Source organism: Brachyhypopomus gauderio, chromosome 15, assembly GCF_052324685.1.
Source record: "Brachyhypopomus gauderio isolate BG-103 chromosome 15, BGAUD_0.2, whole genome shotgun sequence".
Classification (NCBI taxonomy): domain Eukaryota; kingdom Metazoa; phylum Chordata; class Actinopteri; order Gymnotiformes; family Hypopomidae; genus Brachyhypopomus; species Brachyhypopomus gauderio.
Window position 1 is genome coordinate 9,816,598 of NC_135225.1, and position 24,760 is coordinate 9,841,357.

The 24,760-nt window shown below is 48.3% G+C and overlaps 2 protein-coding genes across 4 annotated transcripts in view; one reads left to right on the forward strand and one right to left on the reverse strand.

Annotated features, from left to right (window-relative positions):
• Nucleotides 1-10,986, forward strand: part of marchf5 (membrane-associated ring finger (C3HC4) 5) — a 28,219-nt gene extending 17,233 nt beyond the window's left edge. The window contains exons 3-7 of one of the 2 annotated variants that reach the window (XR_013121407.1): nucleotides 6,757-6,887; nucleotides 7,001-7,184; nucleotides 8,499-8,665; nucleotides 8,913-9,160; nucleotides 10,056-10,986. Coding sequence is in view for 1 of the 2 variants with exons in the window: in XM_076975288.1 (XP_076831403.1) it covers nucleotides 6,757-6,887; nucleotides 7,001-7,184; nucleotides 8,499-8,665; nucleotides 8,913-9,029 (599 nt within the window). In the remaining variant the exon portion in view is untranslated. Of the gene's footprint in view, nucleotides 1-6,756; nucleotides 6,888-7,000; nucleotides 7,185-8,498; nucleotides 8,666-8,912 lie in introns of both variants that reach the window. The other variant, XM_076975288.1, reaches the window with a different exon arrangement.
• A 251-nt stretch (nucleotides 10,987-11,237) lies between these two features.
• Nucleotides 11,238-24,760, reverse strand: part of ide (insulin-degrading enzyme) — a 33,464-nt gene continuing 19,941 nt past the window's right edge. Inside the window, exons 16-25 of one of the 2 annotated variants that reach the window (XM_076975280.1) lie at nucleotides 23,100-23,210; nucleotides 22,523-22,643; nucleotides 21,206-21,297; nucleotides 16,969-17,080; nucleotides 15,577-15,744; nucleotides 15,166-15,438; nucleotides 14,909-14,970; nucleotides 14,487-14,559; nucleotides 14,309-14,376; nucleotides 11,238-14,176 (exon numbers count right to left, since the gene is read on the reverse strand). In XM_076975280.1, the coding sequence (XP_076831395.1) occupies nucleotides 14,081-14,176; nucleotides 14,309-14,376; nucleotides 14,487-14,559; nucleotides 14,909-14,970; nucleotides 15,166-15,438; nucleotides 15,577-15,744; nucleotides 16,969-17,080; nucleotides 21,206-21,297; nucleotides 22,523-22,643; nucleotides 23,100-23,210 (1,176 nt within the window). In that variant the 3' untranslated portion in view covers nucleotides 11,238-14,080. The remainder of the gene's footprint in view (nucleotides 14,177-14,308; nucleotides 14,377-14,486; nucleotides 14,560-14,908; nucleotides 14,971-15,165; nucleotides 15,439-15,576; nucleotides 15,745-16,968; nucleotides 17,081-21,205; nucleotides 21,298-22,522; nucleotides 22,644-23,099; nucleotides 23,211-24,760) is intronic. The other variant, XM_076975279.1, reaches the window with a different exon arrangement.

The following is a 24,760-nucleotide window of genomic DNA, read 5'->3' on the forward strand; positions in this document are numbered from 1 at the left end:
CGGTGCGTGTCCAGCGGTTCTATTCAGGCCCCAGTCGCACAGAGCGGAGATGTTAATGAGTCACTGTGTACAAGTCTGCAACATGTCTCTGGGACGCGGCGTTGAGTGGAGTCTCTTCAGAAGAGTCGAGTCTCACAGACAACAAACATTTGAGGCTGCTGGTTGCATAAATGAATTTGCATCGTCAGTTGCAAAGACATGGAGCATCGCCTGAAAGCTAATGTTACGTTTACACCGGTCTGCAAACTAACATTAGCTAATTAGAAAATGGCTGTTGGACAATGGAGCACTACTAGAGCCAGAGCTCTTTGGCTGCTGCCTTTAGTGTGCTTTGACTGTCCGTCTGAGTCGCGGGTCATTCAAAATGCATCAGAAGAAAATGCAGTTCGTTTTTACTATTTTTGAACAGCCAGCGCCTTTCCACAAGAGCGTGTGTTCGCTGCCAGAGAGCATGGAAGACGCGTTCTGCCTGAGCTGCTGTCCTGCTGTTAATAAGCTTGCAGTGACCAAACCTGGTAAATTGCACTGATTCCTGAGGTTTAAGATGCACAGAGAGTGCGACATGCCCAGTGCTTTTACCACTGCGCAAAGATATTTAAGAAGACTACAGATGTCCAACTACATATGCAGCATTTGCATGTTCACGTGAGGTTGGGTAGTTCCCAGTGAAGAAGCCCGAATAGCAGAAGTTTAAAGGGAGGACCCTTCATGTACGTACAGGTGGAGATCTTGGCCAGGATGAACACTTACCAAGTGGCCTGTCACGATACACAGACATTCTTATTTACGTTTGTTTATTTTGGTGACTTCTGCAGCTGTAATCCCCTAGTCCGTAGCAGCTGTAATCCCCTAGTCCGTAGCCTAACGTCACCCAAACTGGCCATCTAGAGCCTTAAGAACTGCATCTGCCTGATTAAAGCTATAAGGAAGAGAGGTTTGGGCATTGAACGAACGAACTACTGAACATGCGTAACCCGCCCTCAGGTTGTCCTTCTGTCCATCACCCCACAGCACAGCGGTGAGCCACACCGACGGTGGTCCTAGCGCCTCCTCCACCCGCGTTGCGATGCCCCCCCCCCCACTCAGGCAGTCTGCAGGGGCCACTGAGGGACTCTGGAGTGCTCGCAGCACTGCCCGTCATGCTGGAGCTCACTGACCAGTCCACTGGCTTCTTCACAGCCCCCTTCCTCTGTCTGGCAAAACAGGGCCTAGCTGGCTGGCTTTCACACTTTATTGTGTGATGAAGAGATGGTGGTGTGTAAAAGGTTTTTGGATATATAACAGGACTTGCAGCAAAGAAATAAAAGTATACTCTTTATCTTGTGTCTGGCCCTAAACTATTTGTAGGACATATACTGTGTTCTCATAACGCCCCTTTCTTTGGCTTTCATTTTTACATGAAATATCTTGTTTAACCTTCTTCCAGTGGATATGAACATGAAAGATCATTTTCCATAATTGTGCATGTCTATATTTGACTGGGCAGATAGCGTTCCTGAAAGCGCTATTTCTCATTCCAGTAATCCCTGAGCTCAGTGGATCTGCTTGTGAGTCTCCGCTCATTTCATGTTCCGCAATTTTATCCCCTCGTGTGTCAGACTCTTTCTGCCATTATGTAAATGGATCGGACCATACAGAGCTGCATTAGTTTAACGGCGTGCTGAGTGAACTTTCTTTGCGTGACCTTCTCCGAGGTTCTCCCACCCTCACTGTCCTTCCCCGTGTGCTGTGCCGTCTTATATTGGTTTGTCAGGAAGGTGTGGTCTTTGTCACTTCTCCTCCCCAACGGTGGCCAGCTGTGTAATTGCTCTGTATAGAAGTCCGATTGCCTTCAGTCGAATGACCGGAGGGATCAAGGGTCACTTCTGTCCCCGTCGCCAAACTGTTCTCGGAGCAGTTAAACTTGTTTCCTTCTCTCGGCTTGGCGGTCTGCCAATGAATGTTTGTTTTCGGGCTTGCAGTTGATTTGGAACAAGGCATTCTGAAGCAGGGCAGGAAGCCTGCTGCCAGAAGACCGCTACGGAGGCAAGAGTAGACTTCACCGTTAACGGCACACAACACGGAGAGGAAGCATGGCTCTCATTTGTAAGCAGCGCTCTACGTTCCTGAAGCTTTGTTGCCATCATAAAGCTCCTCTTTGACACACATTGCTTGTAAAAGCAGAGTGATTTTAGCGCCAAACACTTCGCAAAGCCATGTTCAGGTTTATTCTCGTGTCATTTCCAATGTCGTGAGTCTTCGCCTGAATGTCTGGAGCAGTTACTCATCTGGCTTGCGTTGTGCGTGAAGACTCCTGGAGAACAGCAGCACGCTGGCGGGGACGTGGAGGAGGCCGCACCTCCTGCTCCCTCACGCCTCCGCGGGCACCAGTGTGCTTCTGCGCCCCTTTCGCCCGGGTCAGTCGGGCCACTGCAGGGAAACGCTCCTCCGGCTCACTGCTAGTCTGGATCTGATGAATCACCTAAAGCTGGAGTCTAAAAATAATGGAGCACTGGGCCAGCACCCATGCGATCAGCAGACAGAGCTGACCTTACCCATCAGCGTGCGTCCCGAGAGCCGGAGAGGAAGGACGTGCCCCGTCACCATCAGCAGTTATTACCGTCCCACCTGCGGCATTCACGCTGCATTGATGCTGATTATTTATGCTGAGGGAGAAGCGAGTGGAGTGGCGGTGTCTGTGCTAGCATTACAATGCCTTTTTCTCTCGCTGTCATTTGTGGTTATTGGCTACACTAGTTGAGGGTAGTCTCAAAAACCTGATACTCCAGCATAGTTGAAGTTGCTGGTATTTGTTTAAATCCAGTAAGCAGGCGGTTTCAGGCGGTTCCTTGAAGGCAGATATATATCCCACAATGTGGTGAATTCTGCATTAACCCTTGGGAGTGTCTGTGTATTCATGTGACTTTTCACAGACAAGGGATAAGGTAGAGACTGCAGTATTTGGAAGAGGATTGGCCCCTGAGACCGTGTAAGGTGCTCATTGGTTCCTACCATCGAATGGGCAGCAGGGATGGCCACAGTCAATACATTAACACCTGACGTACACCTGACGGTTACTAGTTACTGCAGTGATTCCACCTCAGATCCGAGCTCATCAGACTGGACCCGCCGTCGGCCTCGTAACGATCCGGCTCTGGTGCAGATGGGTGAAGCTCTGCGGTGGGGCCGATCGAGTTGCCCTGATGTGCGGTTCCCTTCAGCGTCCTCCGTGTGTGTGTTTGTGTGTGTGTGTGTGTGTGTGTGTGTCCTCGTCCTCCATCCCGTATGCGTCCTACTGCGCTTATATTTTGTCAAAGCGCTACAGGGCAAGTGCGGCCGGGGCTGTTTTTCTGCGTTCTGGCCTGCGGTGGCGGCCACAGCATCAGGGACAGAAAGTCCTTGTCCACAAGCTGCTGCCTTCCCTGGTGCAGAGCTGCTGGGAGCCCTTTCCCCATTGGTGACACGCATCATTTTGCACCCCGCCCCCCTTTTAATTATCTTAATTATGGAATCTGCAGCGGCCAGCGGAAACATCCTTTGCCAGCAGCCGTTAAGGATGACCTCCCCCTCCTCACACCCCGCCCCCCCATCACAGCCGCCCTGGCACAGTGCTGAAGTACTCGCGCCGGGCCGGGCCGAAACGCGGAGGAGAACTCCGCTGCAGTCGTCACGCTCATGATGGATGTACGTTCCAGTGACGGGCCTGGCGCACCCTGTGAGCGGGTGCTGGAGGTCTGGACCGGCGCCGGGGGAGGTTCTCCTCCCTGTGCAGCAGGGCCTCGCCTGGGCTGCACGCCCAACCTTACACCCTTAAAAACCAACGCTGTATTTGTCAGGTTTTCCTACGCGAGACCTAACACAAATTTATTTGCTTAAACACACGCATATGTCCAAAATGTTGTTTACCTGGAAACTCTAAGATCACTTCATAAAAGGCTCTCCCAGCTCTTATGATATTTGAACACTTTCATAGTTTCCTAATTATAGTGCCAGGACCAAAATATTAAGCCCATGGCAGCTTATTTGTCCACTTGTGGCTCATAATTAATCCTTGAGCATAATACGCAGGTTCTCATTCATATTTGCACTGTGGCTACTGTTGTGAATATCATGCCAGGCTATTGATGCAGGAAATAAACATGACTGGAATAGAGCACACTGGTGGTGGCCACCGGCCCCTTTGAGAAGAAGGATGTTTGTTTGCAGCACTGGCGGGCGTGCGGTGGTGCTGTCCCGGGGCGTGCGGTGGTGCTGTCCCGGGGCGTGCGGTGGTGCTGTCCCGGGGCGTGCGGTGGTGCTGTCCCGGGGCGTGCGGTGGTGCTGTCCCGGGGCGTGCGGTGGTGCTGCCCCGGGGCGTGCTGTGGTGCTGCCCCGGGGCGTGCTGTGGTGCTGCCCCGGGGCGTGCGGTGGTGCTGCCCCGGGGCGTGCGGTGGTGCTGCCCCGGGGCGTGCGGTGGTGCTGCCCCGGGGCGTGCGGTGGTGCTGCCCCGGGGCGTGCGGTGGTGCTGCCCCGGGGCGTGCGGTGGTGCTGTCCCGGGGCGTGCGGTGGTGCTGTCCCGGGGCGTGTGGTGGTGCTGTCCCGGGGCGTGTGGTGGTGCTGTCCCGGGGCGTGCGGTGGTGCTGTCCCGGGGCGTGCGGTGGTGCTGCCCCGGGGCGTGCGGTGGTGCTGTCCCGGGGCGTGCGGTGGTGCTGTCCCGGGGCGTGCGGTGGTGCTGTCCCGGGGCGAGCGGTGGTGCTGTCCCGGGGCGTGCGGTGGTGCTGTCCCGGGGCGTGCGGTGGTGCTGTCCCGGGGCGTGCGGTGGTGCTGTCCCGGGGCGAGCGGTGGTGCTGTCCCGGGGCGTGCGGTGGTGCTGTCCCGGGGCGAGCGGTGGTGCTGTCCCGGGGCGTGCGTTGTCGTCTCAGGTGTGGGACGGCGGGAGGATATTAACTGAGCTGGGAGGGAGGTGCTGGAGTCTTTCTTTTCCAGCCTGTGGTACCATGGCGACAGTGCCACGTCCTCGACTGTTGTGAAACAGGGCGAGAGAAGCGGTCTGAACTCGTTCAGCCTTCCATCAAGCGCTGCGCTGATGCCTCTCCACCTGCCTTAGCACGACGCACCACCCCTTACTCTACTGGCCTTTTTAAAACCCGCATTAATGGGATTCGCTCAGGTCCCTGACAACTATCGACACCCTTTCTTTTTTTTTTCTGCAAGCAACGCTTGTCGTCTCGTGCGTGTGCAGCCCGACGCGGTGCGTAGACGCCCTGTTCTTTGAAGGCCTGCGATGAGGTTATTAATAGCACATGAATAGAGCTGAGAGGGTAGATCAGGTGGCCTGCTGGTAAATATTGTATGATTTCCTCCTGGGCCACTGTGGAATGTGAGCTGGAATGATGCGGAGGGGGTGGGGCTAGGGGCGTGGCTGGGCGGGGCAGCTGAGGGCTGTGGGTGTACCTTCCCTGAGAGCCCTGTTGGCTGATGTGGATACTCACCTCCACGGCGTGCCCCTGAACTCCCCGATTCGGCGATGAATGCATTCCTTGTTCTGATGTGGTACCTGTATAGTCTTAGTCATTCAAAGTATTTCCTCATTGCTCGAGTTCAAAGGCTCATAGCAAAGTGTCTTTTGGGGAATGACCGCAGATCCACGCAGCAACGACGTGTGTGCGGACCTCAGGTAACACTGAGGCCTGCTACTTACTGAAAGTGTGTGTGCACAATGCACTTGTGTGTGACTGTACATTACAAGGGCCCTTGCTTCCTAAGTAGGGTTCTGTTGTGCCTGTGTACCTGTTTGGGGTGTGTGCGCCCGCGTGTCTGGTGTATATTTGTTAGGTGTGTGTGTGTGTGTGTGTGTGTGTGTGTGTCTGTCCAATGTTCAGGTGGTGACTCATGCTGGCTATTGTGCCTGTGTGCTAAACTCCAGCTAAGGTGTATAATGTCACCATGCTGTGTCAGTGTGAAACAAAGGTTACATGATGAAATGACTGAGCTCAGAATGTTCAGGAAAACGTTTTCCTATTCAGCTATATTGTCATCCCTTCTGTCCATGGTGCTCATCTGTCCCTGCACATATCAGACGTCCAGTAACCCTCTCAGCACTCTAACACTCCCACTCAAATGCACGTCCAGCTGCCTGTTCTTCCCACCGAGCGGCCCATGTATGGAGACGTGTAGAGTGAGGCCCTCAAAAACGTCTTGCAGCATTTATTTCAGAATCTATCTGTTTTACAAGTGGTTTCCGTGGGTGAGGTGAATCTGGTGTGTGGCCGACTGCTAAGACTCGGATCTGAAGATCCTGGTGTGGATTCACACTAGCTGAGGAGTGCTGGCACGCGCTAATAAGGGATCAAGCGCCAGACGACCTACTGAGCATGCTCCAACAGCCAGCTACCAAAGGGACATCTGCTGCCCCCTGCTGGAATGGCAGACTCCTGAGTCCTGAGTTTTTCCTGGTGCCCCCCACCCTGTGTTCTGTCCAGTGCTACTAAACTTGTCCTGCTCAGTTGTGCTGTGTGAGCCCTGGTGTGATCGGTGTCCACCCCGCTCCCTCTGTGATGAATGGCTTCAAACTCCAAAAATAAAAAATAGCATCCCCTGAATTTCTCTATGAAAGTCTTTGTTACAGTTCTTTAAAAATAGCTAAAGCTGACCTGCAAATTGCTGTATTTAGAGCATTAACTACTTATTTGCTTAAGCTTAATGCAAGCCTACGCATAAGGAAAAACAAACAAACAGGTCTTTGGAGTGAAGCTCTTGCAGTGTGAGTAATTTGCGTGCCCGTGTGTGCGTGTGCAGGGCCGGTGGTGTACGTACTGGACCTGGCCGACCGCCTCATCTCCAAGGCCTGCCCCTTTGCTGCTGCTGGCATCATGGTGGGCTCCATCTACTGGACGGCCGTGACATATGGAGCCGTCACCGTCATGCAGGTAGGAGCGCACCGGGTCTCTCACGCCCCTGAAACGGTGGCCGTAATGGCCGTCTGGCCGTGCTGCTGCAGCCGTGTGAGCGGTGTCTGGTTTCTCCTCGCGGGGGGGAGCAGGTGGTGGGCCATAAGGAGGGTCTGGACGTGATGGAGAGGGCCGATCCTCTCTTCCTCCTCATCGGCCTGCCCACTATCCCCGTCATGCTGATCCTGGGCAAGATGATTCGCTGGGAGGACTATGTGCTCCGCCTCTGGAGGAAGTATTCCAACAAGCTGCAGATCCTCAACAGCATCTTCCCAGGTGAGGCGGCCGGCCGTGTTCCCGAATGATGGGATATGGTGGCCCTTGGGGCGGTGGGAATGATGGGGTATGGTGGCCCTTGGGGCGGTGGGAATGATGGGGTATGGTGGCCCTTGGGGCGGTGGGAATGATGGGGTATGGTGGCCCTTGGGGCGGTGGGAATGATGGGATATGGTGGCCCTTGGGGCGGTGGGAATGATGGGATATGGTGGCCCTTGGGGCGGTGGGAATGATGGGATATGGTGGCCCTTGGGGCGGTGGGAATGATGGGATATGGTGGCCCTTGGGGCGGTGGGAATGATGGGATATGGTGGCCCTTGGGGCGGTGGGAATGATGGGATATGGTGGCCCTTGGGGCGGTGGGAATGATGGGGTATGGTGGCCCTTGGGGCGGTGGGAATGATGGGGTATGGTGGCCCTTGAATGGTGCCATTGGAGGAGTTGGAATGTGCTGATCGTGAGAACAACCATCATATCCTGTAGTCTTTTGACATTTGAGTTGGGCACATTGGGTTCTAGTTTGGCAGGCCCGGTTTTGATTGGTACTGCAGAGTTTAGGTGCCGTCAGTGTGGGCTTGTGTTACTGGAGCAGTCGGTATGGGTAGAGTGTTGTGAGCGTCCCGCTGCGCTCACCAGCAGGGGGCGTGACTGCGGGAGGCGGATGCGGAACACGAGAGCTGCTCTCCGTGGGCCGGGGGGGTCCGCTCCCCCTGCAAAATGACCCATGCACACCATCTCAGCCCCCCATAATACTGGCCTGACAGCCGTGGAGGCAAGAAACGCCCAGGGAGCCGTCTCCCAGCATCTGGCTCTGGTGGAGCACTCGTTCAGAGCCATTTCACCCACCGTCACAGCAGACGTAGCCGATCATTTCCTGTGTGAAAGAGCCCGGCTATTTTGTGACGTGCAGTCGAAGCCCAGCTGTTAGTCGGCTTTTGGCATGCAAGCTCTTGTGGTAAAATTATTTGTCTTATTTTAGCTTTTAAGAAGAATGAGTGAATGGAGTGGTGAATGAAGAATGAGTGAATGGAGTGGTGAATGAAGAATGAGTGAATGGAGTGGTAAATGAAGTAGGCCGTTTGCACAAGTATTGAAATTTAAGTCTTGATTCATTTGCACGCTTGCACGCGTCTCCATCTGTCCTCTCATCTGCACACGCACGCCGTATGTAGGCAGACAAGAACTGATTGATGAGCTGGAAATGCAAATGAATGGATCATTACAATTACCATCATGAATGTGTTGAATGTATTGTAAGCAAATCTTTCCCCAAGCTGTAAACGTCATATTTATTCTGGACGGCCGCTGCTGCAGGGATTGGTTGCCCAGTGCCCAGGATCCCCGCTGAGGCCAGCCCATTGGCCGATCACGTGTCGGCTACGCGCATCCTGTGTGGAGCCCTGGTGTTTCCCACCATCGCCACCATCGTGGGCAAGCTCATGTTCAGTAGTGTCAACTCCAACCTTCAACGGACCATCCTGGTATGCTCACCATCACCATCAGTAGTCCGTAGTTGTTAATTCAAACGAAGAAACGTAACCACTCCTACAATAATAATTTGAATGTGTCAGAACTAGCCCTCTTTTTCTTTCAAGGAAATGCCACGCTTGCTTGTGTTGGAAAAAGCGTTTTTAAATTCCGCTTTGTTGACCATCATGTGTGATCTCCCCTGGCTTTGAGTGCCTTACTGATGGCACATGCAGAAATGAGCGTTTCCTCTCTCTGCAGGGTGGCATTGCATTCGTGGCCATTAAGGGGGCGTTCAAGGTCTACTTCAAACAGCAGCAGTACCTACGGCAGGCCCATCGCAAGATCCTCAACTTCCCTGAGCAGGAGGAGGCCTGAGCGCTGGGTGGAGAGCGTGGGCGTGGCCCCCTGCAGACTGACTGCTCACCACAACCTCCACCTGCACCATCTCCTATATGTGCTTGTGTGCTGCACGGTCCATGCTGGTTGCTGGGGTCAGCTCGGTGGCGGTGAGTTTGTGTTGTAGTGAATCCGTATTCAAGGACATAGGAGCGCGTGGAGTGAGGTGTCCCAGCACGCATGACGCACCTCATGGTTCACAGAAGCTGTTCATTTTTGTCCCTCTCCCTAAGAATGTGACCCCCCCACACCCCCCACCGTATCCGTTTGGCTATAAGATTCAGGCTTTTTCTCTCCAGTTGTATTCAATGCTGTGGGAGGTTCCTTCTTTTCTGTTTTATAGGATATATTTTTTAACTGAGTAAGAGTTTTATGTGAAATAAAGTTGTTTTTTTTTTAAGGATGTTTAATGTTGATTTGGCAGTGGGACAGAGTGGGAAGACACTGAATGAAAAGGGGGGTGTTCAAGGAATCAGTTATTCTGCTGTACAAGTGTATATACTTCACCCTATTTACCGTGTAGTGTGTTTCTTCTCTTTAATGTTTGACATTAAAGACATAAAGGGTTTGCATCTCAGACATACTTTGAATTATGAAATAGGATGGGAATTTTAGACTAAGGTGTATTTAGTCTTTGACTAATGGCGATGTGTGTCTAGAACCGCCCGACGGCTCGGGTCTGTTGTTGGGTCTCTGCGGAGCAGATGCCAAGAGGCCTGGAGTTCAGGACTATATGTGCATGCTTTTCTATGGGAGACTTCACGGGCTGGCTTGAAGAGCCACCTCTATTACTTTTGTGCAATCATACTGATAAACGATGTCAATAAATGAATAGTTAACACTATCATTATTCAAGGGATAGATATTTAAAATGTGTGATTTTTAAAAATAAATAATAGCTTAAGGCAGGCAATACCTTTTCTGGGATTTTCTAGCATATTCGAAAGCGTTCCTTGAGCAGTATACGTGGAGTTGGTAACATTGCTCTCTCATTGCATCACCTAGCGAGGGAACTGTACAAGCAGAATGACTAGGAGACGTCTCGGTCCACCCATGCCACGGTGCTTCTGCCCCAGCCCTCCTGCTGACTGGTGGTGCCACGTGCACCATGCTATTCACGCTGAACAGGGAATGGCATTCATTTGTTCCCAGAGATCCTGATATTTCTCTTTTGCCCTTTTGAGGAGGTGAAGGGGTCGCTACTGGACTGTCCCATGGAGAAAGGATGGTCGCCTTCGTCATAGGAGTGTGTAGTAGGGCACAACATGACTAGCTTTACTGGGACCCCACTGGCTACATGGCCTCTGTGGGTTATACAATAAGCTGTATGACACTAGTGAATATGCCAAAATGTGCTGATCGAAGTGAACAGATGGATTTGAGTGATTTCTGGACTAAAATCTTTACATGATCACATTTAACCTTTGTGCATTTGTGATTGCCAGTGTGTGTGTGTGATCATTCATACAAGAAGTGAGGAACAACCATATTTGTATTAAATAGGGTATTTTGTTTTTTGTAAAATGGCATGACTGATTTCTGTCATGGGTGGTACAAAGTCCAGTGGGAATGTAATCACTGCAGCCCTTCATGCAAATTACTTACTCTGGTGTGGTTTTGTTTAATCCGATCATTAGAGTGCTTGACTAAAATCACTAATTCAGAAATCAAGTGGTATATTTACAATATTTGCTTTCACCCACTCCATAAGCACTTATTAAATCCACTAGACTCCCTTTATCTAACACAGTGCCATCCAGTAGTTGAATGCTTTGTCTTACGTGTCCAAGAAGGTATCTGATATACCAGAAAAACAGCTCAGAGCCCATATTGCCAAACAGAACTTTGCTGTATAAATGTATGCATTGTATATACAGATTTTGCTTCTGAATTTAGTTATGGTTGATTTGTGAATAAATGTATTTTTTCAATGCTTGATTTGTCTTTTATTGAAGGTACATATTCCAGTTCATATAGGCCCTTAGGATGCAATTCGAATGTATTGCTTCTTGCTGTAGTACACTGGAGAATTTTAGTAAAGCTGAATCTAAGTAATGCTTGTTTTGTTCTTTTAACACACCTGTTCTATTCATGACCTTTTGTGGCTAATGTGGATTTCTTGTGCAACCTGTTTGATACATCATGTTTAATTGCCTCAGAATACCTACCAGGTCTTTCACAAGAAGCAACTCAGGAATACTTTCATACCTTTTAATCATATTAAAAGACAGATCTCACACAAAGCAGTACCGTTTACTAGATGTCAAACATCTTTAGGATTAATCACTTTCCAACAAGTCCTTCGATTCATGCCTGGTGGCATTCAACTTACTGACACCAGTTTCTTAGAACTGTAGAACGCTTAAGTTTGGGGTTGGGAGGTTGAGCCCACAAGTGTTTACTGACACCTTGCAAATACTGCTTAATCGCAATTAGAATCATGCATCCCTTTCAGATTCACACTGCAAGCCAGCTACATGTCCTAATTCAATGCATGACAATTTTAGGAACTTGGTCTGTTAGCATGTAAAACATTTCTATAAGCTTCTACAAGTCCGACGAGCATGAGGAAAAACACATTACAAGAGACATTCCAGGTGTAACATTTCCCATACAAGCCTGAAGAGCCTGAGACAGTGTACACCATCCAGGAGCTGAACGTGTCCCGCCCTCTCGGACGCAGCAGAGAACGAGGCTAAAGTGTTAGCACTGAATCCTGCACCTGTTCCGAGGTCAAGAGGTACACCAATGTGGATAAAAATGAAAAGTAAGGTGATTAAATTTATACCTCACAGTGGTTAAATTTTGTTAAATGGTGAACATGTTTATGAAGCTTCTGATAATGTTAACAGTTATATAGTGGCTAGACACGTACAACTAATTGAAAAACTAACTGCAAAGTTGACAGCTACATGTTGACAGTACACAAGAACTGTTGCGCTCTATAAAATGCAGCATTACAGTCGACTCAGTAGGCCTGAGAATGTCCAGGAGATCAAATTAAAGCAGTTTCTTGCCTTAGGGCAAAATAAAAGTGGATTGTAGTGGTTTGCTTGGCAAGGCTAGTCAACACCTGAGAGATGAAATCACAAGAGTACCTGACTCTATGCTTAACACGTGCACCATGCACAGAATACCCACACGGATACAACAGCTTGGAGATGCTCAGTAGCATCACTGGCCTGATTGAGACTACAGCACACCAGGATCTGCTCCAAAGTGCTGGTGAACTACAGCAGCTCCCCAACACAGAGATTAAGACACCATCCACATGGCCGGTGATATTATTGCTTATGAGGTTGGGTGCATATTAGTGTCAATGCATTACTTGTCCAGAGACACTAAAGTTCTATTCATTAAACCACATTAAAGGGCAATACGCTATAGGGCAGCCACGTTCATGTTGGATTATCCGGAACCTTGATTTTTGAGTAACTTAACAAGAGAAAGAAATCCATTGAGAGCAACATTTCAGTGTGTTGAAGCTGAAACTCTTGGTCAGATGAAGCCAGAATGTTTGGCCAGTGACCAACCTGCCTCCCATACACAAACAAAACGAACCAAGAACACAGGAGAGAAGAGGGGAAACCAGGCGACTACAACTCTTCAGCCTGCTAATGGTACTAAGTGGTTGAAAAACTGTAAGAAAAGTAACAAAAAAGAAAACGATATTTAAAAATTATTTATTATAATTCTCCTTCAACCCCAAAAGCAAATCCCAAAACATCCCCCCTCCCCAAAAAAAGCCAACAAACTCAAGTCATAATGGAGCCACCTTGAGCAGACCACTTTCACACTAAAATAAAAAATTAACAACCCAATATGATAAAACCCAATGCCTATCCATTCAGCAGCCCAAACCAACTCCTCCAGCACATCAACATTTAACTAGTACAAATAATAATTAAAAAGTCAGATTTTAAAAACCTGATAATTAAAACGTTTTTAAGGCCAACATGTTTAGTCAGTACAGAAACCAATGTCCTACATGAGTGATGCAGGTTTGGGTGAATTGGGCTCAATCACTTCAACATTCTGGCAATCAAACCCTTTTCTCCATTTACCCAAAGTCAGACGTTTTCCACAGATGCCGACTGAAGTCTGAACACTTCAGCGCAGGTTCTGAAATACAAGCCTGTGGGGAGCGAGACGGCCCGCGCCGCGGTGCTGGACTTGCCCACCGCTCCAGCGCCACACAGCCACTCCTCTGCAGTGCTGGACAGCCACTCCTGCACTTAGACGAGGCTGCTCCGCATTACCTAACGAGTGGCGAGGTTCAAACGCTCCTGTGTGAGGGAGGGAGAGCGTTCTCTCTCTCCACGTCTACCCTGGGAGCCATCAGTGAAATGTGCACCTCAGAGATCAACAATATGTTTATAAAACAACTAGAACCATTTTTTTTATTATTATTCCCTCATATGTAAATTAATAAATAGAATACAAAATGCATAACTCAAGCTTTGAACAGAGATAGCAGTTCTCCACTAAGTTTAATCTGTAGTATTAGCTCCCACAGACTACTAACCTGCACATGGAGAAAAAACCATCAGTGCATTTTCCAGATTCTGGGTAAGTAAAAAAAATAAAAAAAAAGGGACTGATTGCCAAAATGTTGACTGCCCTCGACAAGCACAAGTAAAGAAAAATCTCTCCAGCATGTCAGAAATAAAAGATTTAACCTTCTACTGACCAAACACTCAGTGGTCAAAACCTGCATGAAATACTCCCGATTAAAGGAAATAATTGTTGAATATTCTAAAACAGTCTTCACAATGTGTTTAACAGCTGACATCCTAAGTTAAGTGACTAAGCAGCTCCTTAGTGACTGAGCCTTGAGAGACAGCACAGCTAATGTGGTACAGCACCACCGACAGGACTGTGCCAGGTCTCTCTCTCTCTCTCACACACACACACACACACACACACACACACACACACACACACACACACCCACACCCTCCCTTATTGAGAAGATGGTGTTACTGGCTCCGAACAACTCTGGATAACTACACATTGTAACTTGTTCCAGGTCACAGTTTGGCAGCCATGAAGTTGATGTGAGGTTTCGCCAGCGGGAAGAGAGGCAGACTCCTCTTAAACTCAGTCATGTCCTGGATAAGCACAGGCTACACACACACACACACACACACACACACACACACACACACACACACACATTATACAAATAGTAAAGCTACACAAAAGGGCATTACGGATGAAGGTGGGAGTGAGGAGGTGTGAGGTGCAGGCGGGGCTACCTGAGGCAGGGACGGAGCGGGGGCCAGGTTGACATCGTTCTGGGCAGGGAACTCACCCACCACTGGGCCTGAAAGACAAGCAGGTGGAGACACTGCTACAGCACCCATACGTTCACCACAGAAACGGGCAGTACGCATCTACACAGCCACGTCATCATTAACTCCAACAGGCACTTACAGGAGTCCATCTCCCGGGACAGGACATGCACGGACACTTTGTGTCTCTTAGGAGCATCTATGGCCAGCCCGTCCTACAGAACAGAAACACACACACACACACACACACACACACACACACACACACACACACACACACACACCTGGTGTATTTGTCCAGACCATTCCACACTTCTCTGTAAACCAATGAATTATGAAGGAGGAGGAAAACCAGCTTCACCCCCAGGTAAGACCATAATGGGTTTGAGAATGGTTTCTCCCGCGACACACGCAGTGGGAGATGAGTGAGAAGGGCAGCCCTCTCATCAGTGAAATGCCACCTGTGCTCAAGGCTTCCACAACACAACAATGCACTTCTTTAAAAAGCGCAGCTAATCTTTATTTATTTAGTTAGTTAGTCAAGTCGGGAGATGAGGAACCTACCCTGAAGAACTGCATGATGTTGTCCTTCGTTAAAGTCTTCAGGTACGCAACCTCGATATTGTCTGTGGGGGCAGATGTCGGGTTACACCTGTGGACCGACTGCATTGAATGTCATCAGTTTGCATTAGCTCCAGCACTGAGAAATTCATCAACCCCATTCCTAGTCCCCCTTAAAACAGCGTCCAGGCTGCAGGCAAACAGGATGTGTGTGAGCCCCCCCTGCTGGCTGGATGCGGTGGTGCGTGGCGGGCCCTCACCCCTGTCGAAGTTGTACTGCTGTGAGATGATCTCGCCCCAGTACTTTGCGCACTCGGCCGACAGCTTCTTGGGCTTGTCCAGGCGGCGGATGGCCAGGGCCTGGATGTGTTTCTGGAAGGCCTCCTCCCCCATCTCCTCCATGTTCTTCTCCATGGTCTTGAGGAAGGCCTCCACCCGTGCCTCCAGGTAGTGGGGTGCCTTCTCCGACTGGATGATGAAGCGAAGGCCCTGGACGCCACTGGCTCGCCGCGGCCCACTGAACACGATGTAGCCTGGGGTGGGGGCACAAGAGAGGGGGGCGGGTTCACATCGCGTACGTCTGCGTGTGTGTGGGGCGAGTGTGTGTGTGTGTGTGTGTGTGTGTAGGGCGAGAGTGTGTGTGTGTGTATATATATATACACTCTACTAACCCAGCTGCTCCTTGGTGCGTAGTGTGTTGAAGCAGGGCTCTGAGATGATCTGACACAGGAGCTCCAGCAGCATGTTGTCATGTGTGCTCTGCATGTCCGTCTGGTAGTAGATCTCTATACCACAGTTGTTGTGTACCTCATTCCTCTGCTGATACACGTACCAGCCACCTGATGACCAGAGAATTGGACTTAACACACAGAAGCCATGACAAGAACACACACGTGCAGAGACTTTTGATACACATTTGACATGAACTTGAATCGATGTTTAAGTGAACGCAACAAGCAACCTGCACTGAGGGATCTGAGCCAATAAAATGCTATAATGAGCAACTCACTAGACATGCTCTTCACTAGACATGCTCTTCACTAGACATGCTCTTCACTAGACATGCTCTTCACTAGACATGCTCTTCACTAGACATGCTCTTCACTAGACATGCTCTTCACTAGACATGCTCTTCACTAGACATGCTCTTCACTAGACATGCTCTTCACTAGACATGCTCTTCACTAGACATGCTCTTCACTAGACATGATATTCACTAGACATGATATTCACTAGACATGATATTCACTAGACATGATATTCACTAGACATGATATTCACTAGACATGATATTCACTAGACATGATATTCACTAGACATGATATTCACTAGACATGATATTTCCAGCCCTGGCTGGAGCCCGAGATTCAGGAGAGCTGGGCTGCTACACAATGCCGTTTGTGAGCTGCACACAGTTTGCATTTCAGGACGTGATTCAGCTACCCAGAAATGGTGCTTCAAATAGAGCGTGACGGCAGAATGAGTGTGCAGACCTGCACCTTGAGGAGCCGGGTGTGTGTGGGGAACCACACAAACAAGCCCCGCCCCCGCCACTCAGACACGCCCACAGTCTGCTGCTAGCACGCCCCACTGCGTGGTCAGTGTCAAACACGTAATCAACACGCATCACCACATGAACGAGTAAGACAAATAAATATTGAGCTGGGACTGAAATGCCAACACACGTACCATGCTGAGCTTTGCAATGGTTCAGGGCTTAAGATGAATGTCACTTCAACAGCCATAAGTAATGTTATACAGCTATCGATTTTAAATGTTAAATATCTTTGAATCGTTTCTTATGTTTTCTGTCATTTTGTTTCCCCATTGTTCCCAATGACAACCTGGTTGAAGAATTGAGTGTGTGCACGAGAGAGAGAGAAACAGAAGTGTGTGCGCACAATAGAGAAAAAGAAAAACTCGCTGGGTGAATTTTTCCCCCTTAAGAGTCTGGTACACAGCTGTGTGTGTGTGTGAGTGTGTGTGTGTGTTGGTCCTACAGAGAGGTTATATGAGGAGCGTTTGTGGTATTTGAGGAGAGGGAGAGAAAAGCAGTCACTCACCATCCGGTACTTGTACCTCCCTGTAGCGAATCAGCTGGCTTGGGAGGAGGGGCTTGGTGTGAGCATGCTCAATTAGTGTATCCTCCACCATCTGCATCATACTGAGAGCAGACTAGAGAGAGAGAGAAAACTAAATACACATACATTCATATTCACATATACTCACACAAGCCACTTTATTTGGCACAGCTGTCCAAAGTCTTGTTAACACAAAGATCTAACAGGCAACTTAACACATTTAAGTATGCAGACATGGATCAGGACAAGCTGCTGAACTTCAAACTGTGCATCACAGATAAAGATGATTTAGGTGACTTTGAAGATGATGTGGTCTTTGGTGCTAGACAGCCCTGTCTGAGTTTTTCCAGTAAATGGCGGTTCTGTGGGTGAAAATCCTTTGATACCAAAGGTTACAGGAGAATGGGCAGACAGGTCTGATAGAAAAGCAACAGGAACTCAAATAACCACTCATTACAACCGAGGGAGGATGCAGGAGAGCGTCTCTGAACTACACAACACACCTTCAAGCAGATGGGCTACACAACAGAAGACCACACCGGCTGGGCCCTCCTCTCAGCTAAGAACAGGCACCTGAGGTTCACCAACATTGGATAACACAAAAAAACAATGCCTGGTGTGATGTGTCTCAACTTCTGCTGCAACATCTGGATGAAAGGGTCAGAACCTGGTATGAACCACACAAATGCACAAACACATCGTGCCCTGCATCAGTGGCAGGTGGTGGTGTGGGCTCCGTAATGCCCAGTGAATGTTGTTTTAAAACCACAAAGTCGACTTCCAGCAGGATAATGAGCTATGCCCAAGCCACTCATGGAACATGACAATGTGATCACAGTACTCAAACGGCCTCTACAGTGACAAGATTTCAGTGCAGCAGATTACCTTTGGGATGTGGTGGAACCGGAGATTCACATTATAGAGTGTATTTCATACACTCACCTTTCATACACTCACACTTTATTAGGAACACCTTGCTAGTACCAGGTTGGACCCCCTTTTGACTGTGGAGGCCATTTGAGTACAGTGAACTCATTGTCGTGTTCAAGAAACCAGACTGATTTGCGCTATATCCTGCTGGAAGTAGCCATCAGAAGATGTAGTCATTAGGGGTGTCACGATTTCAATATTAACTCGAAATCGATCGAAATTATGTCACGATCTTGAGCCTCGAAGTAAAAAAGAGGATCGACGATCCCTCCCTCTAAGCTACGCAAGCACCCACACTACGCAAAGTAAAGCCTGATTTAAACTAGACACGTCGCGAGTGTCAGCGCGCCGAAAATGACGTAATTGCGGTGGCTCCGCCCGTGCGCGCTCGCGATTCGCAAGGTCGTGCACCTCTCGAATTTTGTAACTTCGCGCGCACCATGATTCAGCACAATGAACCAAGTCATGTTTTCTGGGCTCATACACCTTTAGAAGCCCAATCTTAACGTCTTCACGTTCTCTCATGTTTCGTCCTGGAATTACAAGAGGCTCGTATTTGTTAACGTAATACAAGAGAACTGTTCAGTCAGACAGCTATTTGTTGTGAAACGAAGTAGTTACACCTTCAAGCATTTTAAAGTACTTTATCCTAAATCTCAGCATTTTTCAAACCTGGAACACAATGCAACATTAATTTGTCAGGTAAAAGTTCATTCCCCTGTTTTTGAGGGGTGGTTCTTTATACTACCCCATATTGTTTTGGAGAACACTGCAAAGAATATAAACGCCTCCGCCATTCGCGCAGGTTCTTGCGAGGTGTGCGGAGTCGCGTGCTACCGTCACTCGCGAAAGTATAATCCATAATAAATCCAGCCTTGATCAGGGATTACGTCACACGCAACGCCGTGCGGCCGTTACGGTTATTTAAACAAATTTAAACATGGGTCTGTGGCGGGAGCTGAGTGCAGAGTGTTGAGGAACGATTTCGATTAGAGGATCATGCTCTCAGATTTTTTTTAATAAATTTTTTTTGCTGATGCTGGTCCAGCGTGGCGCGTGCCAGTGATTATGCCTCGGCGTGCCATAGGTTGCCGGCCCCTGCCATAGACTAATCTAAAACTGGCATAGGCCTATCTGCTGTAAATCGAGAATCAAATCGAAACCCTAAAATTGGAAATACAATCGAATCGAGGATTTAGAGAATCGTGACACCCCTAGTCATAAGTAGGGACATGGATATCCCCGTATGATAATGATAGAGCCGCGGCCATTTTTCTCCGGTTGCACTGTCTAAGCGAAATCAGTGATCGCAAGCGCGCTGTAAAAAAAAAAATCGCTGTTTTCATTGGTTTGTAGGAGGTTCTTCCCAGAGTTTTGGTAACTAAACATGACATAATTGAATGTCCACTTTCTCAAATACTGTTAGAAGAATTCGCATTTCATGCTTGTTTCTTTTTGAGCCTGCTTGAAATTTAACTTCGCGTTTGGACCGTTCAAAAACATCGTGGGACTGTTCAAAATATATTAATAGATAAGTGGACCGTTACATTATATTCTTGTTTATTGTTTCCTTAAGTTTTATCCCAGTCTGTACAGTTTAAGGTAGTTTTTAGGGGTCCCCAAGACAACTTGTTGGTCCGATGAACCATGATAACGGTGGGCACGGACTAGCCACATGCTAAAACTAACGCACATTTCTTGATCACAATATTTCCTTTTGTTTTAGGTTAATTGCATTAAAAAATAGGGCCGATTTAAATGTGAATATCTTTGGACTGGCTTGATCAAATTTGACAATTAAGGCATCTTTTTTTAGTTATATTGTGCTGCATCTACAATGTGATTAAGTAATGCTGAAAAAAATGTCCAAGTCACTACATAAAGGGATGGACATGGTCAGCAACAATACTCAGGTAGGCTGTGATCATAAAGGGATGGACATGGTCAGCAACAATACTCAGGTAGGCTGTGGCATTGACAAAATGCTTAATTGGTACTAATGGGCCCGAACTGTGCTGGGAAAATATTCCCCACACCACTGCACCACTTCCACCACCAGCCTGAACCACTGATACAAGGCAGGATGGATCCTTGCTTTCATGTTGTTGATGAAAAATTCTGACCCTACCATCCGAATGTCGAAGAAGAAATTGAGACTCATCAGACCAGGCAACATTTTTCCAATCTTCTATTGTCCAATTTTGGTGAACTTGTGTGAATTGTAGCCTCAGTTTCCTGTTCTTAGCTGACAGGAGTGGCACCCAGTGTGGTCTTCTGCTGCCTCAAGGTTCAACGTGTTGTGCATTCAGAGATGCTCTTCTACATGCCCCGGTTGTAACGACTGGTTATTTGAGTTACTGTAGCCATTCTATCAGCTCGAACCAGTCTGGCCATTCTCCTCTGATCTCTGGCATCAACAAGGCATTTGCACCCACAGAGCTGCCGCTGACGGGATATTTTCTCTTTTTCGGACCATACTCTGTAAACCCAGAGATAGTTGTCCGTGAAAATCCCAGTAGATCAGCAGTTCCTGAAATACTCAGACCAGCCCTTCTGGCACCAACAACCATGCCACGTTCAAAGTCACTTAAACCACCTTTATTCCCTATTCTGATGTTTGGTTTGAACTGCAGCAGATCATCTTGGCCATGTCTACATGCCTAAATGCATCGAGTTGCTGCCATGTGATTGGCTGATTCGACATCTGTGTTAATGAGCAGTTGGACAGGTATACCTAATAAAGTGGCTGGTGAGTTTATATAAAAGGAAAAATCACATACTGTTGTTTATGGATATCAACATACTTAACAGTTTTAACTGATGACGCATATACAGGACAACCTATACAAAATGGTGTCAAACATTCATTTAATGCCCCTCTTTCCCAGTTTATGATCCATCAGCACATGCGACATCCCGTATATAAGTCTAGATCTATGAAAAGCATTTCATACAAAGCACTAACTAGTACTTAATGCCAACAACAACTACTAATGTACTTTCAACACCCCCCACCCACACACTCTCTCCTAGCTGGGTTCTGATAAGCGATTTCATCAGCTGGGAGCTGTGGGCTCCACTAACAGCTGGAGGACAGCGCAGCCTTCACTTGTTTATATGGATCAGGGGGTGAGAGCGTGTGGGCCGACACCAGGGAGCAGGGAATACGCTGCATCACATCTCACACACTCTAATGCTTTACTTTTACTGTCCAACACACACACACACACACACACACACACACACACAGAAATTAACCTTCAACCACCTTTAAGTACATCAAACGAACCTGCTTGGTGATGTTGCCATGAAGCAGGGCTTCAATGTGTAACCGTGACAACAGCTGAGGTATGAAGGCCTTGAGGCGGGGCAGAGTGACATCTGAAAATGAGTCAGACATACACAATTCACATTCATTATCACGGCAAAGCAGCAAAACAGGCCCTTACACCACCACCACCGCCGCCGCCTACCCCTCTCTGTGTCTCTCCCTCCGTGTCTCTCTCATGCACACAAGCACCAAGTCGCATGAAATGGCCACTCTAAATTCATAGAGCGTCTGACCCAGATTCAGAGAGAGCAGACTGTAGCACGGGACGATCAACGGGACAGAGGCGAGTACAACAAATGAGGCAGGAGTAGAAGAGGGAGAGGAGGAACTACTGTCTGCACAGGGAGAGCAACGTTACAAACCTCTCGGCAAAAGGGAGATAGCACACAGACACGAGAAAGTGGAGGGCGGGAGAGAAATCTGATTAAAGCCACAGAGGCAGACGGACGGAGACAGACGCTTCTGGCACTGGAAAATGAAGGATGAGATGGGAGGAGACCACAGACACAGCAAAGCTTCCCAGTGTAGGCGATCAAACCAGTGAACGCGTATACCCGACCATAACTCGGACTACTAGATATCAGACACGCCCATTACACCAACACCCTGATTACACAGACGTTACCTGACCTTAAAAGACAACAAGCTACTTAAACAATAAACTATTTGTGTGTTTTTGAAGCTCAAGGACACACGATCAATGGGAAACGGGAGAAATATCACAACCCCTAAAATCTTGATGATCAGAACATCAGAGCTGTATTGGAGTCATAAGGGACTTGGTTTTAGACAGTAGAAAGCCATTTTACAGAATCACATCATACTCAAGCCCTTAAATGCAATGCTGAAGAAACTATTACACTCAGAAGAAGAGCTGAGGACAGCAAGATATAAAAATGGAAAGCAGGGATGAATTGTAACCTTATGTATTTTTACTATAAGATCATTTGGAATGAGCTTCTCTACTGATTAACAGTGTTTCCCTGAAGAACGCCAAATTGTATGTATACATCTGAATAGACTGCACATTACACTGAACTCTTCATCCAAGTGTGTTGGTATTAGTTCTGATCATGTGACAGTCACCTGACTGAGTATTTTTTTTTGCCACATCTGCAAGCACGTCAGATGTAAGCACGTGAGCCGAAACGTGCCAACCTCATAATAAACCAAGGCGGCAGGTTTGAGCTCATTAGACCGCTGTGTGCAGGCCTTCGCGCCTTTGTTGAATCGTGGACGTACTTGTTCACGACCGGGCGTGTCTGCACGTCTCACCTTCCAGGGCTTCCTTCAGCTCGTCTTTGGTCCAGGCCACCTCCGTCATGAGGAGACGCAGGTAGTACATGGCGTGCTGGTGGGGCTGCTCCGCTCGGAAGTTATTCAGAGATCTCATATACTGCAATCAGAGCAGGGGCGAGATGATCAGTGCCCCGCAACTTCATCTGGACAAACAAAAGCGCTCTATTTCTGCCGAGAGGGAGCGAGACGTCTAGCCCAGAGCTCCCCAGAAGGTGCAGGATACGCGTCACACGCAGACACGCCAACTTCTGTTCAGTGAAATAATCAGGGACCTCCAAATTCAAAACCCTGATTACATCCTAACCTACATGAGCCTGGGCGTCCAGAAGGAAAAGCAGATTTGATGTAGATTACAATCAAAGTAATTGCCTGAGTGGGTGCACTGATGTGCCACTTTCAAAATCTGCATCAGTATTAAATCCAAACTTTGTAGATGTTTCGAGCGTGGGTGTAGCGTGGGTGTAGGAGTGGGGGTGTGGGTGGAGCGTGGGTGTAGGAGTGGGAGTGTTGAGCTGGAGTTTGTGTGGACATCTGTGTGGACGCAGGTGCTCACCGCTTCCTTGATGATGTCGAAGCGTTTCTCATCAATCTCAAACGTGGCCATCTTCTCAATGATCTTCTTGAGCAGAATGTGCTGTTTGTCATTGTAACCCTTTACGGAGAGCTGCGAGAGAGAGTGGGTGAGTCAGCACAGAAGTTGCAGAGGGCAAAGTGTGTGTGTGTGTGTGTGCGCAGGTGAGGGCAGGATGGACAGACCTCAGCTGGGCCCTACGGGATGACACTGCAACTGCTGATCTAAAACTAGCAGGAAATACAGACAGCCGCCCCCCTCACCTCCACAACCCTCCAACCCCTGTTCTGGCAGCATGGAGAAAATAATCACTGTATTCCGCAGTGTCACCCCAAGAGATGCCTTCCTCCACACACACACACACACACACACACACAGCTGAGAAATGTGATAAGGTTTACTGAATAGGCCTCAGCCAACTTGTGGGGGGAGAGAGAGCCCAACATCACCACAGATGTAATGAATATTTAACACAGCCAAAGAAACACAGCCAAAGGTTAACAGACAGCACAAAGAAATCTCAAGACATGGACTGTGAGGGGGGGTTATGTACAGGTCAGCCTCCCCACAACCATCACCAACAATGACTGAACACACCCCTCCAACATGTCCCCCTGCACACGGCCCCCTGCGCTCCCACTGAGCATGCTCAGTAACACCCAGACCAGCCCCTCACGTTCCCCCTCTGCTCTTCACCAGAGTGACTGCAGCAGCTTAGTAAAGAGGGTGGAGTGTCACTGTAGACTAGGGGCAGATTTAAGCTGAAACCATCATTTCACTCCTAGCCCACTACCTTCTCCTTTTAAATCGACACCCTAAAATAAAATTGACAAGCAAGCAAACGTGACCCAAAATACAGTGAATGCAGCTTTGACTGGTAGTAATCAATAACACTTACTATACTGAGCAAGGTTACATTATTGCCTGTGCATGCATAAATAGTTCATAAACACACACACACACACACACACACACTGCAAACACACGGGATGACTAGGCATAAACACCCATGCTGAATTCTGAACTCTGCACAGAATGGTTTGTGGACTCACTAACACGTGAGGCTCTTGACACGGGACCTAACGTTTCATTTCAAAGGGTCAAAGCAAGGACAAATCTCCTGAATCAATGCGCCAGCAGAAAGAGGCACAGCATCCCTGCATGAAAACGGAAACGCCTTCTTAATATGCCCTACTGAATATTCATGAGCACATCCTCAAAACTCTGTCAAAACAAACTCTCAAAATGACTCCGTAAAATGGTAATTAATCTTCCTGCGTTTCACACTGACATGATCTGCTCTGAACACCTGAATAAACCATGTCACACCCACTGAGCTCCAACAACTATTCCCTATCCACAAACTTCTGCAAACACTAGGACACAAGCTAATTATTAGACCCAATTACAACAAAATATTCAATATAATTAGACTTCAAACTGAGTAAACTCTGGATTTATTCAGATATCGTATACTGAGCACAAAGTCTATTCTGCATTTATAGAACAAAGTTTTTTAAATGCAGTTGCACACTCGTGTACTGCACAGATCAACAAGCAGCTTCAAAATGGCTGCTGGTTGTGTAAATGAGTGTCTGTGATGTGCGTTACACTCATGAGTGTGAATATTTGAGCAGTGCCCA